This window comes from Haliotis asinina, chromosome 9 (assembly GCF_037392515.1).
Source record: "Haliotis asinina isolate JCU_RB_2024 chromosome 9, JCU_Hal_asi_v2, whole genome shotgun sequence".
NCBI classification, from domain to species: Eukaryota; Metazoa; Mollusca; class Gastropoda; order Lepetellida; family Haliotidae; genus Haliotis; species Haliotis asinina.
The window spans coordinates 59,296,675-59,324,653 of NC_090288.1; the positions used below are offsets into that span (position 1 = coordinate 59,296,675).

General features: G+C 41.0%; 1 protein-coding gene across 1 annotated transcript; it reads left to right on the plus strand.

Moving 5' to 3' along the window:
- The first annotated feature begins 94 nt into the window (after positions 1–94).
- LOC137295601 (mannan-binding lectin serine protease 1-like) lies at positions 95–27,979 on the plus strand. Its single transcript, XM_067827033.1, has 18 exons — positions 95–342; positions 6,012–6,207; positions 7,281–7,459; positions 8,220–8,329; positions 8,810–8,912; positions 9,148–9,342; positions 9,751–9,957; positions 11,124–11,288; positions 12,010–12,125; positions 16,071–16,168; positions 17,008–17,177; positions 18,973–19,112; positions 19,361–20,003; positions 20,690–20,876; positions 22,311–22,417; positions 22,654–22,806; positions 25,093–25,266; positions 26,848–27,979. The coding sequence occupies exons 1-18, from the start codon at positions 195–197 to the stop codon at positions 26,970–26,972; spliced, it is 3,216 nt and encodes a 1,071-aa protein (XP_067683134.1). The 5' UTR covers positions 95–194; the 3' UTR covers positions 26,973–27,979.

Consider the following 27,979-nt stretch of genomic DNA (forward strand, 5'->3'; position numbering starts at 1 on the left):
CAATCGCCCGTGTGAGTGAAATGACGAGGAGAGATGGGAAGAATCACTGGACTGCGTTACTGAAGTGTAATGGTGCTTCCTGTCTGAAGTCGCCATAGCGAGTGTGCGGATGTTGTACCGGAAAGTGTCACATTCCCATACTGGCCGTCGTCGCCATCTAAATCCTCCCTCAGAGTTAGGAGGCGGACGATTTGATGACAGCCATGAGTTCGTCGTGGCTGTGGCTGTGGCTGTTAGTCGGAGTCATCGTCGTCGTTGTGTCGGCCCTGTCGGAGGAACCTCAACACCTACGTGTCTGGCGGAAACTGCTTCATCGTCAACGTAGAGCTGTGTTTAAAACATGTATGTATCATTCTGCCATATCTAATGTAGGTTGTATTCCTACGTACACGTGTATGCAACATACGCATTCCAAGAATGTACCACAGCAAAACTGTCCATGATAATTAGCTGTCCATGGGCCTTTACACGCACCATACACTATTACATGTCTGTACCATGCACTGTTGTATGTGTGTACCATACACTGTTATATGTGTGTATCATGCATTGATATATGTGTCTACCATACACTATTATACGTGTGTACCATGTACTATTGTATATGTGTACCATACACCATTATATGCATGTACCGTACATTGTTATACGTGTGTACCATGCATTATCACATGTGTGTACCATAGACTATTACATGTGTGTAGCATACTGTGTTACATGTATGTAACATACACTGGTATATGTGTGTAGCATACGCTATTACATGTGAGTACCATACACTATTATATGCTCATAGAAAAAGTATCTGACCACATCATACTCTTCATATTATCAATATGTTACCATTGACTATAGTAGAGGCCCTTACAAGTCAAAGATGTTTATTGTATTTCAGGCCTCCGACCCATATACATTGGAGTCTCATGCTTTATACAATCACATACAGCTTGAATACACAGATGATGTTGACAGAATATCCCGCTTAGACACTGCATTGTGAATGTATTGTGATGTTTTAAGATGACAAAGTTATCATAAGTAGACAGGATTTGTCTAAATGCTACAGTCGGTGGCTTGGAAGGTAACATTCGGGAATATACTCTTTACGTAAATCTATGTAAAATGGACAGAAAAAGATAAAATGGAATTCGTTTTCAATAGATACTCTATATAAAGGCCAAATTCTTTTATATCTGTTCATGGGCACTCATCTTCCTATATTAATAATTAAGTTTGATAGTCCTAATCTAAATCGTATTAATGCAAGCTTCAGCTTTTTGGATGTTAAATGTGATAGGTACTTTTAGGGTTGGAGTAGGGTTTAAGACATTCTATAGGAATCATAGCGTGAGTTACTATCTACAACCGAATGCCAGTCTTGATTAAACACTATAAGAGCTGTTACCAAATACAATCATATTGGCAACGGACTGATTTAGCCACACACGATCATAACCATGAGAAAAAAAAGAGATTTCTGATATGAGATCCCCATGTTACCTTACCCAACTCATCCAGATAAACAAGAATGTTGTAAGCCTTCTTAGGTAGCCTATTTTCATGCATACATATAATGTTCAGACAGTATTTCATGCATCTGATGCAGGCATTGATATACAAAGGATATCTCCCACATTCGCCACATACCATATGTATTTTTTGGGATACTTTCAATACGCTGGAATCCCCATATGTCAGATCCGTAGAGTAAGATAGGCTGTATTTGTGCATCAAATAGCTTATAAAATATTTTGGGTGTCAATGCGCCAAAGTTATGCATACTTGACAACAAACTAGTAAATGATAACTTTGCCCTCAAGGCTAGTTCAGCACCCGATTTTCTTTTTCAAAATAATGGTTGTATTAAACACAAAACCAATATATGTGCACTGATTTCTTACAGTTACAAGTTGATTATCAAAATTTTTCTCTTGCCTCAACTGGATCACCTTTTATGAAAATGGCTATATGTGTCTTTTCAAGGTTCACGTAGGTTCCATTTTTTTGTGTAACGTTCTAAAATATTTAATGGCGTCTGAAGCCCAACAACTGATTCTGATAGAAGAATACCTGTTACATCATCGGCAAATAATAGTATTAAGATTTCTATTTGATTTGGAAACATTTTCCTTTTGCCATAAATTCATTGATAAAAATGGAAAGTGGATGGGGCTGAGAACACAACCTTGTCTCAGGCCGCTCGGAAAGTAAAAAAAGTCAGTTAAATCATTACTGCAGCGTACACATGCTTTCATATTACTAGTATTATACATTGCTTTCAGATCTAAGTATGTCTTCCCTTTAAGCCCAGAAAAACGTAAACAGTACCGTAGTTTTGAAAGATCAACAGAATAGAAAGCTTTGAGAATTCGATAAAGGCAACATAGAACTTCTGTTTACGGCGAGATAAGTATTTTTCTACTAGGACAAGTAGTGTAAATATGTGATCTGATGTTGAGTATTTTTTCCCAAAACCTTCTCGCGATTCAGGGATAACACCTTTCATATTTGCCCATTTTAATAGACGATTATTTAGAACAGTATTAAATATTTTGCCAAGAGTATACGTACTCATGATGGAAATACCTCTGTAATTATCAGGGTTGGTACACTCCCCCTTGCTATGTGGGATGATATAGGGATGATAACTGACATTGCCCAGCTATCTGGAAATATACCAGCCTTGAACAACTTATATTAAAGCAATTATTTAAAAAATGACATAACGGTAGATTGTGAACACTTCAACATTTCTACAAATACTTTGTCCAAACCAGCAGATTTTCCATGTTTTAGGTGCGTCAACGCTGCACAAATTTCTTGATCTGTAATGGGTGAATCTAATACAAATGCTTCTGGGTCTGAATCATTTTTAAATGTTATAACTATTGTATCCTCTTGCATGTCAGTGCTTGTGCAAAAATTATTAAAAACAGAATCATTTCTAAAAGCCCATTTAAAATGAACAAGACATGATGTTTCTGTATTGCATTGCCAGTGATTAGTCTTTTCTTGAATCTTCGTATTTGTTTCCAAAACGCTATTAGTGAGCCACTTGATTTGCAAAGTCTTTCTAAATTACGTTTACCATCATCATTGATGTGATGAAGGGAAACGTGCATGTGCATTTTATATGAGCGTTGCATAACGTATGAGTGTTGCATGTTGTATAAGTGTTGCATGTTGTATGAGTGTGGCATGTGGTATGAGTGTTGCATGTTGTATGAGTGTTGCATGTTGTATGAGTGTTGCATGTGGTATGAGTGTTGCATGTTGTATGAGTGTTGCATGTTGTATGAGTGTTGCATGTTGTATGAGTGTTGCATGTTGTATGAGTGTTGCATGTTGTATGAGTGTTGCATGTTGTACAAGTGTTGCATGTTGTATGAGTGTTGCATCTTGTACGAGTGTGGCATGTTGTATGAGTGTGGCATGTGGTATGAGTGTGGCATGTTGTATGAGTGTTCACATACTGTCCATGAAATCGAACACAACGTACGCACTCATTTGGAATCCGAAGGGAGTACGAAAACTTGTGCCAGGGTGAGAAAAATCTTGGAGATAATGGTCTTAGAGCTGGTGGCCTAACACCAGTCTGTTGCGTGAAGGTGTGGCATAGAGTAATAATTCCGTGCGCCTTCTACACGAGTGATTAAAATATGTCCCGGACAGAAACAAATAACACTGAAACTATTCAGCGCTACTTTGCATGAACTATGCCAAATTTCCATCAGAGATGTTCGACCGCTGCAACTATTGAAACTCTAGGGCTGTGGACTACTACTATCGACAATGTGAAGCTGATGTTCCTTGGGGGGTTATACCGAAGCAACCACATATATACTTTTAAATAGATATTCTAGTTTTCTGTATTTGTGTTCTCAACATATAACAACCAGTTACAAATGCGACTCTGAAACAGACAATCTTCTCAATGCAGCAAAGAAATACAAACTATGGTCTACAACTGATCACTTTATGAAATCTAAGCAGTTTCCATCCATGGAGGCATGGAACAAAACTACACAGAATCAAGACAACAGAGCATGAAACTGCTTATTGGCACACGTGCCTACAAGATCACCCTGAACGGAACAGAGTCTATAGAATCCACTGTAGACTTGTTCCACTTAGACGTATGAATATTTGCAGTCTGTACAATATCCCAAGTAGAGATATGCATTTGTAAAACTAGGAATGCTACCAATAACACCTGGACAGTGTTTAATATGTAATGCAATGTGCAATGATATAATAAAACACCAACTAATATATTGTACAGCTTTAACTCATGAAACAAGCATTCGTTATGAGCATCTCTTTGACACAGTAAGTCAGGAACAGTACATATGTATCGAAGATTGTGCAGATAACGAAGTCAAAATTGTGACATTTCTACGTGGTATAACCTCTATTCTAGAGAATATGAAGCAGGGTCCAGATTTTCGAAGCTGTCTTAGCGCTAAGATAGTCATAAGTCAATGTTGATGTAGGCACGTACGACTATCTTAGCTCTAAGATATGTGAGTGTGATTACACACATGGGATGCTAATCATATTTCACACTGAAATCGATAAGGTTCTTCACGCATGTTAAATCAATCCAATATTCCCTAAACCCTTTAGTGTCCAAAATATGTCACAATAATATTACCGTTGGAATCACAAAATAGCTGTTCGGTGATTAAAACATGCTCATCTATGAAGGTCAAATCTCAACCAATATATTTAAAGATATCATATGAAATCTTCCACAAAAGGAATACACTCATGAATACTTAGGACTCCGGGGTCAAGCACTCGTGTCGTTTGCAGTTGTTATATTTTGTAGTAACTATTTCATACATTTGGTATCAGTAAGTCACAGATGCATTGTATGCATCATACACTGTAATCTGTATGTGTTATTCACCGTACTCTGTATGTCCATACTCTGTAATCTGTATCTATAATACGCTGTAATTTGTATCATACACTGTAATCTGCACGTACCATACATTTTAATATGCATGATGACACGCTGTAATCTGTATGTATCCAACTCTGTAATCTATTTGCATAATACACTGTAATCTGTATGCCCAATACACTTCATTGTGTATGTTCCATACACTATAAGTTATGTGTGCCATGTGCTGCAATCTGTATGTCCTCTGCACTGCAATGAGTATACCCATACACTGTAATGTGTATGCCCTATGCACTGTAATCCGTATGCATCATACACTGTAATCTGTGTATCCATGCACTGTAATCTGTATGCATCATGCACTGTAATCTGTATGCTCCATTCAGTGTAATCGGTATGGCCCATATACTATAATGTGTATGCATCATGCAGCGTCAGCTGTATCTATCATACAATCAGCATGTATCATATGCTCTAATCTGTATTACATGCTTGAATCTGTAAGTCCCATACCCTGTAATCTATATGTATCATACACTGTAAGCTGTATGCATCATAAATTGAAATCTGTTTCATATACTGCAATCTATATGTTCCAAACACTTATTGTGTATGTCCCATGCACTGTAATCTGGATATCCAGTACACAGTAAGTTGTATGTCCCAAACACTGTAATCTAAATGTCCCATACGCTGTAATCTGTATGTATCATATTCTGCAATCTGTATGTCTTGTAACTATAGTCTGTATGTTCCATACACTCTATTCTGTATCATACTCTGTAAACTGTATGTCTATACACGTTTCCTGCATGTATTACATACTGTAATCGGTATGTCCATTCACTGTATTCTGTATGTCCCATATACTGTGATCTGTATGTCTAACACAGTGCAATATATGTGTCCCTTACACTGAGGTCTGTATGCCCCTTTCATTGTACTCTGTACGCCCTATACACCGTAATCTGTATGTCCCTTCTACTGTAATCTGTATGTCTCATACAGTGCCATGTGTATGTCTTATACACTTTAATTTGTATGTCCAAAACTCTGTGTTTTGCATGAACTGACATGACTAGGAACTGACAATGTGTTTTAGCCCGTGACAGACGTAAGTGCCACAGTAGGAACGACATCTCCCTGGACATATCCTCCTCCATTGTGGAGGGCTATAACCGTACTGTTGAGCAATATCACGACGACTCTGAGTGTCAGTGGCGAATCAAGGTAAAGAAACAAGAGATAATCCTCCTCGCCTCTCTTGACTTCCTGCTAGAGAACAGTCCTAACTGCAGGTAGGATGATCCTTTACAAAATAAAGCTGTCATCATTATCGCAATGTTGTCATATCTTGTATGACAAGGTCCTGGTTGTCTACAATTTAACATTCATTTTCCGGTTTATATATCTTACACTCAGATTGTAAAATCACTCATTTCTTAAAGTGAGTGAATATTTCACCACATTCCACCAGCCACTAAGTACATTTAACCGACTGTTCACTAATAACAGAGAATTACCTCGTTGCTCAAAACTGTTAACAGATTGTTAAGGTGACGTTAAATTAACAGAGTTATATTGAACAACCATTCCCTGATAGATAGGAGGCAATCCAGTTGTCAGTATATCCAGCGATACCAAAATCTGACTGGAGAAATCAGAGAAGGAGTGTTATGTGGTTCACAGTATGAAATGCTGCTGTCAAATTAAAAGGAACTAGAACACCCAGTTCGCATGGTCCACCGTTTGCTGAAGGTCGCTGACAACTCTAAACAAAACAGTTTCCATGCCGTTGCCTACACGATATGTCGACTGAAACTTACCCCCAAGATGACTGGTGTTCGTGTGGTGTGCTATGCGGCATGTAACAGATTTCTCCAACAGCTAAGATATATAGGGCAGGTTAGAAACAGGCCTGTACTTCGAGAGTTGGGTTTTGTCAACATTAGGCTTCCTTGGCAAAGGTTTCACAAATGCCTTATAAAATTGTGGATATATTCTTACTACCACGTTTTGACTGATTCTTCCTGTCACTGAAGGTAGCAAGATATCAACATGTTCCCAAAGCAGTTCGGTGGGAATGGGATCTTCCTCGCAACATGTTGGTTTAGCGCAGCCAATAGGTTTCATAACTTCTTCTTCTTCAAGTAGGCGTACCCATGGAAACCATTTGTGCTTTTTCATGATGGTCTTGCATATAAACCAACATTTTTGCTTGTTATGGCACAATCAAATGAAGACGTTTGGACTCCATGTTAAACGCTTTGTAGATAATGCCCATGCATACGCAAATGCACTGTTGACATTTTTAAGCTTTGGCCGTTCCACATAAGTATTCAAATATCATACTGTTTTTGATTTGTTTCAGTTTTGACTATGTCCAAATTTTTGACGGGGGACTTAAGCCGGAGGATTCTATTGGTAAATTTTGTGGTCGTCGTGATGTGCGCCTCATCACCCATTCAAACTTACTGTACATCAATTTTCGATCAGATGAAAGTGTAACTGCGCCCGGCTTCCGGTTTGAAATACGCAAACTTGAAAAAGGTGAGTGAATGAGTTCTGTACGTCAGCTTATTAAACCCATTCAACCGAGTATGGTACTAACAAATCAATGGTCAAAGTTTTAGTAACATACATAGATCCAAACATAGCTTCTCTAACGCTTATTGTCATATCTCGTGAAAGGAAAAGTGATCCGGCATTTCTATAAAGGTCAGTGACGTTCATGCATCGGTCACCTTTCCCGTGTATCCGACATATCACCGTCGGAAGGCACTAGGCGCAGAATCAAACCATATGATAAGAGTGAGTGAGTTTAGTTTTTTCACGGCACACAGCAATACTCCAGCTATATGACGGCCGTCTGTAATTAATCGAGTCTGGCCTAAACAGCCCAGTGACCATCAGCCTGAGCATAGATTTATACAACTGGGAACTGATGTTAACCAAGTCAGCGTGCGTGGCCACCCGTTAGTCGCCCCTTACGACAAGCATGGGTTGCTGAAGACCGATATTCAAATCCGGACCTTCACGGATCCTATATGATAAGAAAGACAGCAACCATTTTAGTATAACAGCATTTGCAAACACTTCAGGAAAACATTTGGAGTTGATTTCTGGATAATGTGACTTTTTCTTGAAACGAGATATTTTATTGTGGAAAATACGTCGATAAACTTATGCATTTCATTGTAAGGGGCAAACGCTTGAAACATTCAAACTGAGAACCAGCTGACATGTTATGATGTGAATGCAGTTTGTTTAAAACATTTATGAACTTCATCTACCGTCACGTCACATTCAGCATCTAGCACCACGTGCAACAGAACCGTGACGGAGGCACCAGGAATCATCCGCTCCGTCAACTATCCCCAGCGCTACCCCAACAACACCATTTGCTTGTATGAAATCAAAGTGAGTTGGTCACAGTTCGCCCTAAGAAATACACATGTGAAACACATTTGGTTGTTGGCTTGTTGGCGTTAAAGCCACACTATTTCAGCTATGTGGCCGCGGTCTGTAAATAATCGAGCCTGAACCAGACAATCTACTGACCAGAACATGAGCATCAATCTAAGCAATCGGGATAATCCTCCTGTCATGTATCAACCAAGTCCGCGAGCCTGACCAGCCGATCTCGTTAGTCACCTCTTGCGACAAACGTCAGTTGCTTCAGATCAATTCTAACATGATCTTCACGGGTATTTGCTTGTCAACAAGATATATTCTTGTATGAGTATTGCGCCAAGGGCTATGTCAGGCTGGGCAGTACATAGTTAATTATTTTGTCCCCGGTAATCATGACATGACGTGTCGGAAATGATTCAGTCATTGTAATTTTTTTATCTAAATATTGTTCCTTGTGTTTGGGTTAAAAGATAATGTTCTTGGCAGGCACCCCCAAACAAGAGAGTGAAGCTGGATTTTGATGACTTCAGTTTGGAGAAAGAACCCTGCGAGTTTGATTACTTAACTGTCTACGACGGTCAAAGCTCAGGTGAGACACACGCTATGTCTTGAAAGTGTGACAGAGGTTATCGTTCTGGTGAAAGAAGGATAGAGTCCTGTTGAACATGCAACATAAAGCGCAGAAGAGGTAAACAAAGGGTCACGACTAGGTGAAAACAGGAGTCGCCTACACATTTCATTGATTGTTATATGAGAAATCAAGAACGCCATAAAATAACTTATTTTCCTTAGTGCAACACAGGCATCTAACATTACATTTTCAGCATCTGAGGTGCTGGGTAGCTACTGTGGGGAACACGCACCAAGCTACATCGTCTCCTCCACCAACGTCCTGCTGCTTTACTTCCATTCTGACGACTACGTCAACGAGAGGGGTTTCAGCTTGAACTACACTTTTGTTGATGACAATGCCCAATTCAAGCCGGCTAAAAACAAGTCCGTTCCACCTTATGACGAAGGTAAGGTTTACTGCGGGCGTCTGTCAGGTCGCTGTGGAACATATTATTTGTCTGACGACGCAAGAAATAAACCAGCGCTGAATTGCAAACCCCTTGCTGCTTCCTATATATTCTCACTGGATTTGACCTCAGTGAAATATTCAAGAAGCTTCGATTTTCTATTCCAGAATTTCCTTATTGAATCAGCTGAATTGATCAATCACAGTCCTGTATGTTTATCAGAGTATGTTATGCAAAAAGACTACATTGACTGTTGATTAGAAGCGTGTCCTACGTGTTCTCTGTTTGTTTATGAAAACGAACAAGCAATCAATGGTGATGGCCATTGATTGACGTACAATTGACTGCAAACCAATTTCCCTGTTGCATACAAATTCATACAATTATAAGGGGCTTCATCTGTTCCAGACTGTTCATCTAATATAACAGAGGTGGGACACAAGTTGAGCAGTCCGGTATTCAATGAAGACTTTTATCGCCAACGGAAAAGGTGCCGGACCTCCATTCGTGCACCCGCAAATCATAGGGTCATCCTAAATATTGAGACGTTCGACCTTGAGGAAAGCTTTGACTGCATATATGATTATGTGAACATCACCTACCAAAGCCAAAAAGGTCCGATGTTGATAGGCATCGTAAATGTACATACACTGTATTAAACTAGTAAATCACCTCTAATGAGCACATCTATTGGCAAACAAGGATGAGTTGAGCACCGACATGACAACTGACCCGTATTAACATGTATGAGCGCCGCTCACTGGCGCTTGCCTTTGCCATCGGGGCCCAGGTTGTCTGTGATGAAGTGCAGTGCGATGTGTGAAACATGTGGCTGTCTCAGAAAACTCCTACGCACTGAATCAATTTCATCGGCATGTATTGCACGTGCACTAGACTACATCTACTTTAACTCTCTCCAAATTGCTCATTGCCGTGCACCAAATACATCTCGAAAACTCGTTCTCTACGTCGGTCGAACTTACCCTTGTTTGCCAGGATATGGTGCCACGTTTATTTAATAAGTTCGATCTTCAGTAACCAGTTCTTTTCGCAAGAAGGCAACTAACAGGTTCGAGTGGTCAGACTTGGTTCACATCGTTTACCAAATGGGTCGATGGTCATAGTGTTGATTGCCCCACAAACAAACATACTTAAAGAGAAGTTGTGATTAATACTGGCATATGTCGTGTGTATATGGACGTCATCATAAATAGCGCACCGCCCACTTTTTCACGAAGTTAAATAGTACCTTCAACCCCATAAAAATGGTGCTTTAAAAGCGAATTAAACTGTTTATGTGGCCTCGTGGGAGAGTTCAGTCAGAAAATTGACACGATATCAAATATGAACACCAACTGGGCACTTAATTGTAACAAAGACTAAAATCACCGTAAATTAAGGTGAAGTAAGTATAGCTGCCGGGGCCATTACTGCATACACGTAACACAGCTGGCTAACGTAGTATCGGGTGTAACCGCCTCGCGCTTGGATAACGTTTTCTACACATTTTTAAAACATTGTTTGGGCGTGTAGATAAAAGCTCATACTGGAACATAATTTCGAGAATTATTTCATCGTACAAATTTGATACTGTACATAACTTTTCACCGAACACAATCTGTCTGCTTAAAGCATCCCTAAACAGAACACGATATGGTGAAACGCGTGATTCTATATAAGTAGGTTTTCCACTGGTTCCTGTTTATACTTGAAGCCACGTTTCACCGATCAGTTCACATGGATGACAATTCTTCCTCCCTCACTCCTGCATACTGTGACAGGTGAAGAGACGACAGTACGGATGTGTGGTTACCAACGACGGAACTCCCTCTGCTTTGAGTCTGGGAACAACCACTTGATCTTAGATTTCTCCTCCGACCGGATGTACGAGAGGAGCGGGTACAGGGCCACCTACCGGTTTGTTCCAGATAACGAAACGGGTGTCAGTGAGTAGAATCTACTGATAGCGACTGGTTCATTCAAAGCAGCGCATGTATCTTGCCCCCATCGCCACAATATTGGACTGTAAGATAAACTATATCATGAGTGGTGCGGCCAAAACGTTTACGGCAATTGGCAGCATATGTTATAGATTTGTTTATGTCATGCTGTGAGCGTATGTGTGCAAGTTTGACTGGGTATGTATCTGTATGTGTCCGTGTATCTCTGTATCTGTCTCGTAAATACCCGTGTCATTCCGGCACGCCGGATGGCGTCTGGTACCCCTCTGGTGACCATCTTTACGACTGTGTCCTGTGTAAGCGCAAACCGGCTTGGAGATGAAAATAATCTAGTGCTGTTATCAAGGAAAGATAACTCTGAATATCCTACATCCCGTGGGACAACAACAGTACGATCATTCCCTTTGCACCATCAGTGTTGAAAATTGTTCATCCTTTAGCTCAAAGTTTATGTTTAAATTGCGCTTTGTATAGTTAAAGCGAGGTTTCAAAGTTCAACGGTATCGCCATTTTCCGCGTTGTACTACGCGTATTGTTTTGCAACGATTCTTGGCAATGAAGGCGTATGAGGGGGGTACGAGTCTTCTTGTAGGTCACGGAAAGAGACGAGTAGTTACGTATGGCTCTGTCTGACCTCCACCTTTTATTGTTGATACCTCAGAACATGTAAGTGAAATCAATTAGACCTAAGACAACAATGTTCCAGTCTGCAACACGCCTTCCTGTGACAGCCGCTGCAATGGCTACTGCTACAGTAAAGGCAAGGGGGACTTCCTCTGCGCATGCCCGGGAGGGAAAGTACCTGACGATTGTTCTTTAAACGTGAGTACTGACAAACTTACTCTCATCCACTCGTCCATTCTAATCGAACAAGCAGGCTTTATGTTCCAGGATGAAAGTCTTATGAAAGCATTTTAGAAACAGTTTGGGTACAGTAAGACTTTCCCATAGTGCTTGTTTACCATAACGCGGAGAAAATATCACTGTAGAGTTGTCCATTCGGACTGATCGACTACACGAGCACTGTTCTTTAGTGAAGCATGAGTCTTTTTTGTGAGTTAGTTCGATATTATGCATATTTTAGTGATATTCTAGCATTACCACAAAGCGTCAAGCTGAAATCCGTCCATATTGTACCAATTCTGCCCTTATGGGTGTCCGCGCCTGATGACGCCCATTTGTCAGAAGAGAACCAGTTGTCAAACTTTCATTTTCGTGGAATTGGTGGTGGCTGAGTGGGTTAGATCTCAGACTTTGTGTGATGACAATTCGGTATACGAGTTTGAGAGCTTTGGCTCGAATCTCAGACAATATTCAACCTAACAAATGAAACAGAAGATGTACTCGAATGTGTGATCAAAAATATAACATATACTCTACGTATGATCATATTTGAAATGATGGCATTGTGTATTCATCGTGTCAAGAATAAATGACCAGAGGTCATCATAGGTATAGGAATGTGTAATGTTAACCTTCTTCTTTAGGCAGAAGGTGAACTGATTTTCATGTAGTGTTGCTACTTGTGTTCACACAAGTTAAGTCACACAGACAGTCTTTATGTCAAGCAATCTTAATCTTAGCGCTCATATTAATTTTCACATTCCAGCAAATAAGGTTACAGACAGGGGTGTATTCACAACCGCAGGATACAAATGAGTAGCAAATGAGTCATAGTTCCGAGTTAAAACAATCAATGACAGTGTTCACATACAAATGGTTGTTTACACAGTAGGCCTTACGAAAACGGTTCACTTGAGATTGGCTAACAAAAGTCTCTGTCAAAGTGTATGGGTATTATTACAAGGTTATGGCACGTGTATTCAAAGCGAATGACACAGACATCATGGAATTTAGAAATAGTAACAATAAATAAATGATAACGAAATTTACAGCACGAGCGTACACCCGCAAAGTGTCCTATAAGAATGATCAAACCGGAGTATAATGTTTTTGAAAGACAAATCAAGTAACTTCAAGCGACATGAAGTATTCAACCCATTTGTTACACGCGGGTGGAAACTCGTCACAAGCAATAACGTTATCGTTCTTGAACTTGGGTTCTTGAAATTAAGACTTTGAATACATCTTCTTAAATGTGATAATGTCTTGGTTTGAAAAAATGCATTAATGTCAATTACTTCTGAGACTGCTTTCTTCATATTTCGTAAGAATACAGGTTTTCATTATCTTTTCTGGCTTTCCATTCCGTAAAATCTCGAGCAAGGTTTTGTTTAGGACCGTGATAAATGTTCGAGGGGGATTGGGAAAAATGGAGAAAATATGTGGTATATGTGGCACACTACAGCAACCCGCATAGGTATACCTCATACTACGTCACGGAGGCGCGCCCCTTTGATTGGTTGAAATTTCGTTAGCTTGAGAGAAGTGTGCACTGTTGTCAAAAAAGGTCGAGTTAAGGTAATTAAATGTCGAAATGAGTAGTTCTAATGACGAGGGTTTCATTTACAAAGAGGCCATTAATTGATTTATGTTTTGTACCCCCCTAGAGTATATGTGATCTTTAAGATCAACCTGTTATTCCAGTTCTTCATTGAGCCGCTCATAAGTTTAGGAATGGTAACCGAGTTCCGAAACTTTCTTTTTTCAATGTCACTGGAAGTCTACAAATGTTCATAAAAAGATTTCATCCCCATTGTTTCTAATAAGCGAGGCAATCAATCTAGTGGTGTAGTCTTGATTCTCAAGGCGATAAAAATACTTAGTAGGTTTTTCACGTTCTTCAAACAACTGGGTCTTAGTTCCAAAATCAGACTCGTTGAACTGGTCATCCTTAATAGTTTCCAATTTGAGTTTACCAGCTGACAGATTTTAAAAGCTGTTCATCAGTCTGAAAATTACTTCGTATTTCATCCTCTTTTCCTTAATACTGGTTTAAATCAGTAGACTGATTAATTCTCAGTGATGTATTAAAGTTCCAGTAGCCTTTTCCACCAGTCTTGCAGAATTAGCAAGAAAGCGTTAGTGTAAAAGCTGAATGGTCAGATTTGTATCCATGGGGAATGTCAGAGGACACAGCAAAATTTGCAATATCTCCAGAAACCAGGAAATAATCAATTCTTACTTGTCCAGGAATTCCCTTCCACCAAGAAAAAATCTTGGAACTAGATTCTAACTCTACTTCAATGTCAATATCCCGAAGACAGATTACCGAACAATTTTCTTTCCCGCCAGATGTTCACAGCTTCTTTCCGTTCAGGCTAGGCCCCTACAGTTAACAAAGGCAATTTTGATATTACTTCACATTAAAATCATGTATTTGGTACACTGTTAAATGGATTGAGATAACCTGATATTGTGGAATTTGCAATATTAGAAACAAACAAGAAAGTAAACAAATGTATAACAGCAAAAATTGCACCGGATCGGTGTACAAACCCTCTGAGGATGTATAATACTGGGCGAAAATATGACATACACAATAGACCTAGTAGGAAGATCAAACAAATGCAAGAATATGGTGTATGTGTGGTATTGAGGTGAAATACAGATCAACCTATAGTCACAATAACCCAAAAAGACTGTCACCAGAGACTGTTGATAAACAAGTGTACACAACCCAAATACAAAGCGTGACATATTCTGTCATGTGCACCTAGAAAGCTGGTACACGTCACGTACAGGAATTATTTTATCAGTGTATACGAGTTGCTATAAGAAAGCATACACGACATTGCTAGAAACTAGCACCTACGCGGTTGACCTTCATATAGGATCAACAAAAAGGCATTGAAGCCATATCGTTTAACGGGTTCAGTTACACACAAGTTTATTTGCAAAAAAACACGTAGTCAGCATATCCCGTACAAAATGAGGCGCACACAACCCAAAAACCTAAAAGGTGGGCTAACTTACGTACATTGGTAAAGAGTTTCACTGTGGCATGATTCATATTCGCTATCGAAAATGCTTATTCCAAATCGCACCTACACAACTGACCTAGTTGTACGATCGAAGCCACACAACATTACGCTTCATGCCTGGTAATGGAATGAGAGCTCGTATCATTTTCTTTTGATTGGTGTTTAACGCCACACGCAGCAATATCATTTCGGCTGCATAAACATACTAGAACAGTACTCATCGGTGGATACAGGAATTTTGAAAGGAAGGGGTTCAGGTGGTTCGAACCTCCTGAACCCAGCCTATGGATCCGCCAGTAGTACTGTACAGTATAGTGATGGTAACATCCAGGACCACCTGCTGGGATACTATGACACATCATTAACTCACCGAGCCTGACCAGACCAGCTCGGGGCGGTGGTGTACCCTTGTGGTCAAAGCATTCGATCGTCACGCCGAAGACCCGAGTTCGATTCCCCACATTGGTACAATGTGTGACGTCCATTTCTGGTGACCCGTGGTGATATTACTGGAATATTGTTTAAACGACGCCTCATTCACTCACTACCAGCAGCACCAAGCGTTGAGGGAGTGTCGTCACCTATTATTATTAATATTAACAGTGCAGAGTTACCTCCCTTGGAATGTACCTTATACAATAAACTGCCAAGAAGTGATATACCTGGAAGCGGTGTTGTAAACACCCTCTAGGACGGTGGAGTAGCCTACTGGTTAAAGCGTTCACTTGTCACGCCGAAGACCCGGGTTCGATTCCCCATATGGGTTATATGAGTGAAACCCAGCCATTCCTGGTGTCCCCGTGATATTGCTGGACCATTGCTAAAAGGGGCGTACAATCATACTTACACTCTCGATCACGTACATACTCTTCCGCTATTTCAGGTGACTTGGACGGAAACAGAGAAGAACAAGACGACGTATGAACGATCAAAGGTTTCGCTAGACTGCTCCGTGAACCACCCGTACGCCGTCACCGTGTGGTGAGTACACACGACCTGTCTGTACTACTGTCGTACTGATTATTCCTTTATCTTAAATGACATGACATGAGACGCTGGGGCAGCATCCGCTGTACAGCCTTCCTCCTCTACGACGGCTGCCTAAAAAGATCAATAACAGGAAATACCATCCATAGAAATATCTTTCAATGATTATCGTTATGAAAATAGTGTCATCGACAATATCGGAAACAAACGTTTGTGACAGAATAAACTTTTTTAGTTAGTCAATAAATACAGAAAGTTAATATATTCAAAGGCTACATCTTGATTGTGTTTAGAATTGTGTTTTGTTAGTAATCCGTGCATAAACATTTCACCACTCACGGTTTGTGACCCGCAAAGGTCCGGGGTAGAATAGGTCTTCAGCAGCCCATGCTTGCCATAAAAGGTGACTATGCTTGTCATAAGAGGCGACTAACGGGATCGGGTGGTCAGGGTGGTTGACTTGGTTGACACATGTCATCGGTTCTCAAATCGATGCTTATGCTGTTGATCACTAGATTGTCTGGTCCAGACTCGAGTAATTACAGACTGCCACCATATAGCTGGAATATTGTTGAAAGGAGCGTAAAACTAAACTCACTCACGAGTGACTTGACATTTATTCATTTATTCATTTCTTTAAGACTTTCTCCGCCCTCTGTTTATTCAGAGTCTGTAAGTCGGCATAACCATCTGGCTTGTAATATGTAAAATGAGATTTTTGCGTTGACAATGTGAAGTGTCGGTGTTTAGGGAATACTTCTTACGCAGTTGAAGATGAGAGAAGCGCAACTGATGATTTTAATAAGCAAAATGTTCCACTTTAACCGTCCCAGGGAGTTCAACGACACCCTGCTGCCTGACGATACGATGCCACATGTCAAGGTGAATGACTTCACCATTACCCTGGATGGGGTACGGCGGAATGACACTGGCAGATATACATGTACAGTACTTGCCGGGGAATGGTTCAGATCACGAACTATATGGCTTACCGTCAAACCGGGTAAGCTGTAATTACCTCTCCTGTGTGTTTCTTTTGTTTTTTGTAAAGTGATTTCTGTATTCCAAGATTTTGAAAATAATTCGATAATGGCACACAATGAAATATGCATGGGTTAGATACTTTGATATTTGTCTTGTCATTGAAAGAACTATCCACTGACTCTTTGCAATCAATCGTATATTCATTGATGGAGATTTATTTAATTTATGTTGCTACCAGTGAGTGAGGGAGTGAGTTTAGTTTTACGCCACACTCAGCAATATTCCAGCTATATGGCGGCGGTCTGTAAATAATCGAGTCTGGACTAGACAATCCAGTGATCAACAACATGAGCATCGATCTGCGCAATTGGGAACCGATGACATGTGTCAACCAAGTCAGCGAGCCTGACCACTCGATCCCGTTAGTCGCCTCTTACGACAAGCATAGTCACCTTTTATGGCAAGCATGGGTTGCTGAAGACCTATTCTACCCCGGGACCCTCACGGGTCATGTTGCTACCAAGTTAATCAAAGATCAGACAAAAATATTTTTACATGACATAGATGAATGTTTAAGTGCAGCTTTGGGCACCGTGGTTGAGTTGTTTGGATTTATGATTCATTTATTAATGCTAAAATGTTGATAATACAAATAAGTTGTGACATAAAAAGATTATAATATGCAAAACATGAGTTAAAATAGCTGTGCCCAACAACATGCTTAGTAATTTGCTTTTTTTAAATCAACTCACAAACAATTTTTGAGATTTAGGGCAAATTAGGAATTGAGGTATTGTGTCTATTTTATTTTCCAAACGGGACTGGTTGGCAAAACTAATCTGTCTAATTGTATTGTTTGGATTTTGAAGTTGTTCAGTTTCTACAAATATGGTGAGTGAGTTTAATTTCACGCCGCACTCAGCAATATTAAATATATATGGCGGCGGTCGGTAAATAATCGTGTCTGGATCGATCTACGCAAATGGGAACCGATGACATGAGCCACCCGATCCCGGTAGTCGCCAGTTACGACATGAGCCACCCGATCCCGGTAGTCGCCAGTTACGACATGAGCCACCCGACCCCGGTAGTCGCCAGTTACGACATGCATGGGTTACTGAAGACCAGTATTCTATTCGTTGTGTAACATGAAGGGTCACATATAACTGTAGGTCCCAACAAGCATAGCAGATATAGTAACAGATATGTCAGTGGGCTGTACCTGTTTGCCTGATATAGATAGGTATGTACACCTACATTCTATTTAGCCAACTATCCAAAATACAAATATGTGTACTACACTGACATAAACAGTAAAACCTGTTTCTCGGGTAAACGTTTATAGGGTTATCCACTGACATAAATTGAAAATCGCAGAAACAAAAATTAAAAAGACAACCTTTTGCCCGTTGGGGCCTTGTCTCGCGTGGAAACAGTTTTATAGAGAAATGTAGGTGTATATACTCTACCCAAGTACCTTTTATTGGTACTAGGGTAGGGTCCATACACCATATGTCTTTCTTAAAATGTTTCTAAGTGAGACACGCCCCCGTGCTTTTGCCATCAGTTGCACCACCTGATACGTTAAAGAAGTAGAGCAATGTTAGCTTTTATACCTGTCGACCAGCCCCCTTTTCCAAATACTGGATGAGACACTTTGGTTTTACGTCGAGTTTTAGCAATATTCGAGCACCTGAAATAGCTTTCACTCATTGCACCCATGGGGGGATCGAACACCTTCGGCGTGACGAGCGAACGCTGTAAATACCGCCCATCTGCTGGACAAAATAATAAGTGTTCGTTCTCCCACACAGATGACAGACAGTGTGGAGTTTCATCAAGCAAGATAATCGACCCGAATATCAACGCTGCTGGGAAGAAGGTTGCCGGGGAAAATTCAACAAATGCCCCTGATTTCATCCCTTGGCAGGTCGTCCTTTGGAATGTATCTAAGGCAAGGAATAATAGTGAACACTGAGCAATACTGGTCCATTTACGATAGTAACGTTCTAGAATTACGTCGCCTGTCACGTACACCGAGTGCTTATGACATGTTGAAAATTGTTTTGATTGCATGAGATATTCGCATACTCGATATGCTATTCACTGACTGGGAATACATAAGGCCATCGACTACAAGTGACAAAATACATTCTCACACAAACGACTCTTTAGTTAACACTAACCTCTGACATGTTCCAGGAGTCTGTCCACTGTGGGGGTGTGTTGATAACAGACCGACACGTCCTCACAGCGGCACACTGTGTGTATGGAGGATATAATCTAACGACTATCAGAGTGTCGATGGGAACGAGATCTTGTAAAGGTAAGGGAGGTGAGAGGAGAGGTATTGTTCGCTTTGTGACGCACCCAAGATTTGATAAAACGACTCTGAAGTACGACTTTGCAATTCTGGAACTGGAACGACCGGTCCAAAACCTGTCCAAGTCTATCTACCCGATTTGTCTACCTACCTCGAAAGTCTGGTCGAGCATCACAACTGGCCAAAAGGCTATTGTTTCCGGTTGTGGCAAAGATTCCCATGGCCGTCTGCCTGACTGGCTGCGCATGGCAGACATTCCTCTTGTAGCGCGACCGAAGTGTAAGGACGAGCAGAGGAAGAACAGAAGAACCTTTTCAGACGACATGTTCTGTGCAGGCTACAACAGCGACAACATCGGGGACGCATGTGAAGGGGATAGCGGCGGACCACTGGCTGTGAAAGTGGACAATCACTGGTCTCTTATTGGACTGGTGTCTTTCGGTCAAGACTGTGCCAAGAATGGCAGTTACGGTTTCTACGCCAATGTGTCTCACGCTCTACCCTGGATACAGACCTTTGCAGGTATGATTTAGTCAACCCTCGACGTCAGTGAAAATAGTGTATATGTTGCATGCTTCCAGGTTGTGGTATTCAATATTGCCATGTGGTACGAGAGGTCTCAGTTCATGCGGGATAAGTAGGTTCGGTTTTCCAACTCGCGAGCAAATGGTCTTGTTCTTTGGCTCCACTAATCATGACATATGCAATAATCTTGCAAACTCTGTATTTTCTGCCGCTAAGAAACATGATTCCTTTATCAAAGGGATATCTTGGAAATAATGTTTTAGTTACATGAACGTCCTTAATGTACGTGTATTCATATACAACGCTCATGTCACACTTGCCCTTCATCATGCTTTGTACTTGTATAATTCACCGCTGATCCCTTTCAGTGGAATAAAACAGTTATACTGTTAGGTGCCATTGATGCTGTGGGTGGAACAGTGCTCCAAGCGGCCATATGCAGCGGCCTCTAAATAAGTCTTCATAAATAAAAGGTTCCAGCTTCCGACCAGGTCACGGGTTCTAAAACAATTTTGTTTTATATAATGTTCTACATGCCTGGGTAGTGTTATGCCTTTTTGATGGAGTCAAAACTACAAACATGCCGAAAATATCCTGCCACGGCATATCACTTGCGAAAATGTGTTTCTCACACAATTATTATCACTATTCGTATTGTTACTATGGTTATCATTGTTATTTAGGATCATGTGGTAAAACCCGGTTTATCGAAGAGAACTACAGCGCTGGGAGGATTATCAACGGATACCAAGCCCTTCCAAAGCAGTTCCCATGGAGTGTAGCAGTGGTCGATAAGAATACCAACGTGTTCTGTAGTGCCACCATCATCAGTGATTCGTGGCTCTTGACAGCTCGACACTGTTTCGATCGGTAATATCTCATCCAGATGCCTACCTTTCGCCCTACATCAACACGCAGCAACGTTAAACCTTGAATTGATCTTACCCTTTAGCATTAACGTTTAAGTGGATCGACTTGGACATGTACTTTGGGACCGTAACGTGGGACACTAACGCCCATTGCGCCCTTAACCGCTATACAAGTCGCTTACCTTGGCCAGACGAATCCATATCCCAGTTGGTATAACCAGTCTCCTGCTTCTGAATTTCAAGTCGTAATTTTTAGCTTTTCTCCCAAATTCACCTCATACGAGTTAATATTCCTGGATGAAATACCGTCTAAAGCGGCCCAAAACTCACCCACTCGTTATTTTATGACCTCGTTCACACGCAACGTCACCATTTCAAATGTTGGTTAGACTTCAGTAATGTTTTGGTGACATGTGAGAGTAACTGATCTGGTGATTCGGGATAAGCATCCGGCTTAAAGGACATCGATAATAACATACTTTGATAACAATACTAAACAACTAAACGTAATCTAAAAGTTAAGTAAGTAACATACCATACTATTTTAGTTTTAACGGCACATAAATCTTTTGCCCACCTCTAATATTGCTAATATTCCCCTATTATCACTATACGAATAGTAATGTTCTATTGCTAACATAGATATTTATTGTGCTGGTTCTATACCAACAATACTACTAACTACTAATATCCTAACTCACACATTGATATCAGCAAATCGAAATTGCACATACATGTAAAAGAAATGAAACAAACAAGAGGAAACCGCCACTCCACTGTCTTCCAGATGTACAAGGGCACCGTGAAGATTGATCTGAGTTAGAATTGCTCTTCATTAACTAGTGCGTGTCGTAAGAGGCGACTAACAGAATCGGGTGGTAAGACACCGCATGGGTTCGAATCTCTGTTTGGACACTAATTTTCAAAAATAGTAAGCTAGACTTTTGCAATCGTTTAATGTTTTTAGATGTTATAATTTACAAATATGCTAAATTTGAACGGAATCGGTGAAGAAATGGATTTTTTTAGGAAATTCTACCGATACACTCATCACATAAAATAAACAAGGGGTGGCACTCGCGATCCTATCAGCCTGATCGAAAACCGCACAGCCCGACTATTTTAACGTGAGGTTCAGTCAAACCTTACGTTTTTCACCCCACAAATGTTATGACCCTTGCAATTGCACTACCCTCATTCTTTGAATAAACGTCCGGCACCGACAGTGTTCCTTCCTTTTTCCTAATTCCTGGTAGTATCAACAACCCCTCAGAGTGCAAAAGCCAAATTTAACACTACGATATTACATCTATGTCAGGAACCATTTACCACATTACCTAATTAACATAACCAAACTCATCTGAGGTCTTGACCAGCGCAATGTCTGTGACTGTTAAAGATGTTGTTTGCCATTCTTGTGATTTTGTATCTACAGCTTTAGTCGCCGACAAAAACTAGGTCTGAGCTTACAGTCTGGGAGTTTAAAGGTGAAGTCAGACGACTCCGACAAGATAGTCCGTAGCATCAAAAAAGATATACCACGTAAGTTGGGCGATGTAAAATCTTTGCTTTTGAAAAAGTAAAACAGAAAAAAAACTAGTACTATTTTTTCTTTTGGCGATGAAATATACTTTGCTTAGAGCTATACATTAAGGGTTGAAACATTCTCACCCCCTCACTATAACGAACACGTCACCATCCTTAACTGTAACGAAATTATCAGGGATTGGTTTTGGTTGGACGAACAGGTGCTACAACATCGACATTTCGTTTTGCAGTTAGTAGTGCAGATCTAACCTTGGTTAAGGTGGACCCGATACCCTTTAACGATGCTGTCCAAGCCGCGTGTTTGCCTGCTGAGGCTGATACCATTGAACAAGGGACACAGGGCGTGATATCGGGATGGGGGAGGACATCACTTGATAGTGAAGGTAAGATACTTAACTTTCTAATTACTAGTTTGTCTAAAACTTGAAAGAAGATATGGACCTTCTCGACATCTTGTTGTCCATTTCTAGACGAATCGTCGACGTCCTCGAAAACCAGTACGACCACTCTCATTTCCAACACATTCATGTGGAAGCCTCTCTTTTCATTGGACCAGTGACCAGAAGATGTAAGACTGCCCAGAACGGCGCCCCATCTCGGAAAGGGACACATGTGTCTGAACTGAGAGATATGGGTTGAAGGCCTTGACAGTGAACCCCCTCGAGAGTGCACGGCTTTGGTCCACCACTGAAGATGTGCAAAGAGCCAGTGTGGAACCTCTTTTAGAGTCTGAGTTCTTGGGAAAGAACCTGATGGGTTGGACGTATTCTTAGCAGTCCTCACCGATCCACGTATACTGTAGCTTCCATATGACCAAGTAGAGCCAGATCAAAGTTGGGACCCTCACCGCATAGAAGAATGACGCTCACACTGTTGATGCAGTCAGGGTAGTGAAACTAACACCTGCCCTATACTGAATCTTGCCCTTATAAAATGCAGGTCCTGAGACGGAACTAGGTCTAATTTATTTAGGTTCACGATCCAACCCAGTTGAAAAAGACTGCGAACCACTGACTTGGTTGTCGACGTGCTTGACGCCCATCTCAGAGCTCGAATCAACCAGTTATCCTGAAGGTGGCAAAACCGACCTTGTGACCTGGTGATTTGTGCAGGCACCATCATCAGTTTGGCAAACCACAGGCAAATTGTAGCGCAAATGGGTTGCGTAACATAGAGAAAATTACCAGTCTTCATACATGCGAGCGAAGCGAGCAAGGTTGGCAACGCACTTCCCTCGCTTCGGTTCAAAAACTATTTTTCATTCCAAAGTTAAATATCGCCACCATCAAAGGTACACTCCCATTTCCTCACTGGGGTTGTGCTCCCAGACTTCCAACCCCATAGTTAATAATTACTCACGTGAAATATGTTTTAATCAACATTTTAAGTGCAACTCTTGGTACATCAGACCCTTCTTTACCTCCATTACAACTGCCTTCTTGTTAAAGCAATCTCCCGGACGTATTGAGGAGATCACTGAATGCGGTATCACAATTTTTCTTTGTAACCAGAAAGTAAGTGGAGCAAACTTACTCGTTTTCCTATCCTACTGTTACTGATCCCTGTGATCTCGACCCGGATGAAGTCTACCTTATTAGTTGATTTTGCGCTAGAGGGTGACGAATGCCTAAGAATTGTGGAGGATCTTCCACTGTGACATGTGGTCTTCCCTGACAGTGGGCGTGTAGGACCTAGGGATTTAAAGACAGAGACTTTTGCCAAGTCTGACGAGAAGTGGGCGAGTTGGTCGTTGGCAGGGATTTCTGGGAGAAAACAGGCTGGAGAGTCTAGAGTTATCTGGAGGAGCGTCCACTCCAGTCTGCTTGGGTTTTGGCTGCAAAGATTGAGGGAGAATTTGACCATATCTCCCTCACTTTCGGGCCTTTTCCATAGTCTTTCCTTTGTTCTCAACCTGCTTTTCTTTCATGAGAAGTTCTTCTTTTGCGGGAGAGATCATAGAAGACTTCCCTGTTCCAATCCGCGACTTGGAAGAGGAGGGCACGGGAGGACTGTTGTCGGGACTAGGGGTACGTCAGAGGTTTTGTAATGTCTTGCTGTCGCCGCTGCCTCTCATACAGTCTGCTCCAAACGTGAGAACTAGGTTAAACCAAGCTCATACAGGAGGGCACGCGGGGTAACCACGCACTGGGGCAGAAAACTAGTGCAGCTCAGCAACAACCGCAGGCCCATGACAGCAACCATTAAGCCGGCAAAGATTCGCGGCTGCATATAGATATTTCTCGACCAAAGGAAATGTCACCTGTTGGAATGTTGAAGTCATACCTACTGTCAGAGACGCTTGTGGGAATCATTTTGTTAAATTCATATGTGCATATGTGTAGACATGAAATATACGGAGTCTAACATTTGTCTCCGTTATTGATTGGGTGGTTATATCAATCGAAGTGATATTTGACCAATGATAGTCACACCGTTGGGCAGTGGGGTAGCCTAGTGGTTAAATGGTTCGCTCGTTGTGTCGAAACCCCGGCTTTAGTTCCCCACATGGGTACACTATGCAAAGCCCATTTCTGGTGTCCCCCGTCGTGATGTTGCTGAAATATTGCTGAAAGCGACGTAAAACTGAACTCACGTAAAACAAAGATAGACGTAAACATGCTGCCCACGGTGTCTTTGTTACGACAATGATTTTTCATTGAACATTTCAGCTGTCACGTCCAACAACCTGTTGTACATAATGGTGTCTTCTCTCAACACCACCCACTGCCAAAATGAGTTTCGCGATGCATTTGAGGAAAGCAGTGTGTGTTTTATAGCGAAGAACACTACCTCCGAGGCAGCCAGAGGAGACAGCGGTAGTGGCCTCATCGTCAAACACAGAGGTAGCACTCCTGTAAATTACAATCTACGACTGACCGTCCTCAGTTGCACAACTGAGTGCCGCATTATATTTGCACTGTCACATATCTAAATATGTTCTGTGTTATTTATTGTTCACGTTCCTTTGGTAGGCTTGAATCTAACACTTGTGACGTTTTCTGCAGATTTGACTATGGACAGTATATGTTTGAAGAAACTAAATTTTAACAAAGCAAAACAGCTGTCACGACATCCAAGTATGTTTTAACTCTTTACGTCTGTATATATCAGGCTTAATCAAACGAGCTAAAGATAAGGATTATAGTACTAGGTGAGAATATATTGATACACCCAATGTATTAATTTAGCCATATTCATTTACACGGACACAGATTACCTTGGGCATAGAAGACAAATGAGATGAGGTGTCATCATGCGTTTACGATGAGGATGAGGAAGTCCAGAATTTACAAAACATCTTTAACACATGATCATCACCTTTAAATGCCCTTCTAAGAACTCACGTTAGGAATAACGTCGTTTTGCAACACGCTTGAGGAAGGGCTATAAGGTCGCCCTAAACATATATAATTGGCACAGCACATTTTTGCATGATACTAAGCAACTTCGGAAGCGCCACTCCAAATCTAACGTAAACGCAAGAGAATAACCAGTCTTGATTATCTGCTGAAACACTTTCCTCTGCGCACGCTAAAATACAAAACACAGAAGATACATTAGCAAATCTCGACAGAGCGTCTGATCAGTGGGAATTACCGGGAAAGATGGTAGAGCAAATCTCAACAAGCGTCTGATCAGTGGGAATTACCGGGAAAGATGGTAGAGGTAACCTCTAACCACAACAAAATCTTAGTCTTTTTAGTATTGAAAACATTTTAACCCTGCCAATAAGACATGTTCCCGAGGAAATGCTAGAGTGCCAAGTCATCGAGTGGAAACACACTATTCTGTTATTCACCTGTTTCGACAAGTATGGGTAGGTTGTCATGACTGACTCGGGCGAGTCGTAATTGACCACAGTGTGAACCTGGATAGTGAGTCAGGCTCTCTGACTTGGTTGGCACCTGTCTTGGTTTCCCAAGCGTGTAAGTCCATGCTCATTCTGGATTCTGTGTCCAGATTATTTACAGACCGCGACCACACAGCTGAGATACTGCTGACTGCGGCGTTACAACAAATGAACGAAACTACTGACGAAAATACTCTTACCTTTAAAACACAGTTACAGATTAATGTATTATTGACACGTAGCGACAGCAATACTTGATCACGCGTGTGTGGCCTTGCTGTATTGTCAAACAAATTCAGAATATGTACAACATTATGTTTGGTAGTAATCGCTAGAAGGAAGCGCGGATGAAGTGCTTTCCTCTTCAAAAGAGCTGTTGTCTACCCTAGAGTCAGTAGTATACGTCAAGGAGTTATGGTTCTTGAAGTTTTACAATGTAGCTGTGAAAACCTGTATTGTATAGACGTACTGACGAATGTACACAGCGTGTTTAATACATTTGGGACACTGAGACTTTCTTTTATAGCTTTTGTTTTTGTCGGAACTCTTGGGGTATATTGCACATATTTTTCAGATACCAACACTTTGATGGCAGTGTACAGAGGAGGATTTCCCGGTCACAAGAAACCTAGCATGTATACGAAAGTCAAACCCTTCGTTCCTTGGATCAAGGAGAAAATGGGATGGAAGTCGGTGTGAAGGATACTAATTGCGTTATACGTTTGTATATGACGATGTCCGTTGGATAAACTTCCAGCAATACTATATCGTGTATGTCAGGACAGGAATTTGGAGTACCTGTCGCTTCACAAGTTATCACCTGAATCACGGCCAATGCCACAGGCAAAGTTGAATTGGGGTCTAAATTACACCATAGTCTAGATTAAACCACAGCCTAGACAGGATCATATCTATGTTGAATCACAGTCTGTGCTGAATCATGGTCTCAACTGACTCAAGATCTAGGTTATATCATGTCTCACCGATTCAAGGGAATTACTTGAACAGTCCAGTTTCCAACCTTGACGAACTAGGCTGAAATGACTGTGGCATCTTTTGGTTGGTTTAACGAGTTCAGTCATAAATCAAGAAGCAAAATCATGGTGGATGCCTTGTAGATATTGACTGACAGCAGGATGGGCAATGTCCTGTCAACTGGGGGTCGACATCCATAATACAGTAAAAGTTTTATGAACGCTATACCAGTCTAGTTCGTAAAGACTGGAAACTAGGCTTCTGTTGGCCTGTTATCCTTCCATCCTTATATATGCATAAGTGTCTATATAGAACCACGATCTATGCTGATTCACGGTTTAAGTAGATTCGCGTTTTGTGTCGAATTATTATCCGTGCTGATACACTGTTTATGTGGAATCACGGTCTATGCAATGTATGTATTGATTCATTAGTTTCATGTTTTCACGATCATTAATTGAATTACTTTGCTGCATTACGGTGTGAAATGATTCACGACTGTGATAATTATGGCAGGTATCGATTCACGACCTATGTGTACCTTTGTTGAATGACAGGCAATGTTGAATCTGTCTCCTTGTTTAATCACTTTCGATGATATTTCTTAGACTACTTGATATTTTCATTTCCGCTGCAACGGTGCTTTGCTAGTAACCGCATGTTAAGGCTTAAAATGCTTTCATGTTAATTTCATGTATATTTGGAAATAAATACGGAATTATATCACTAAA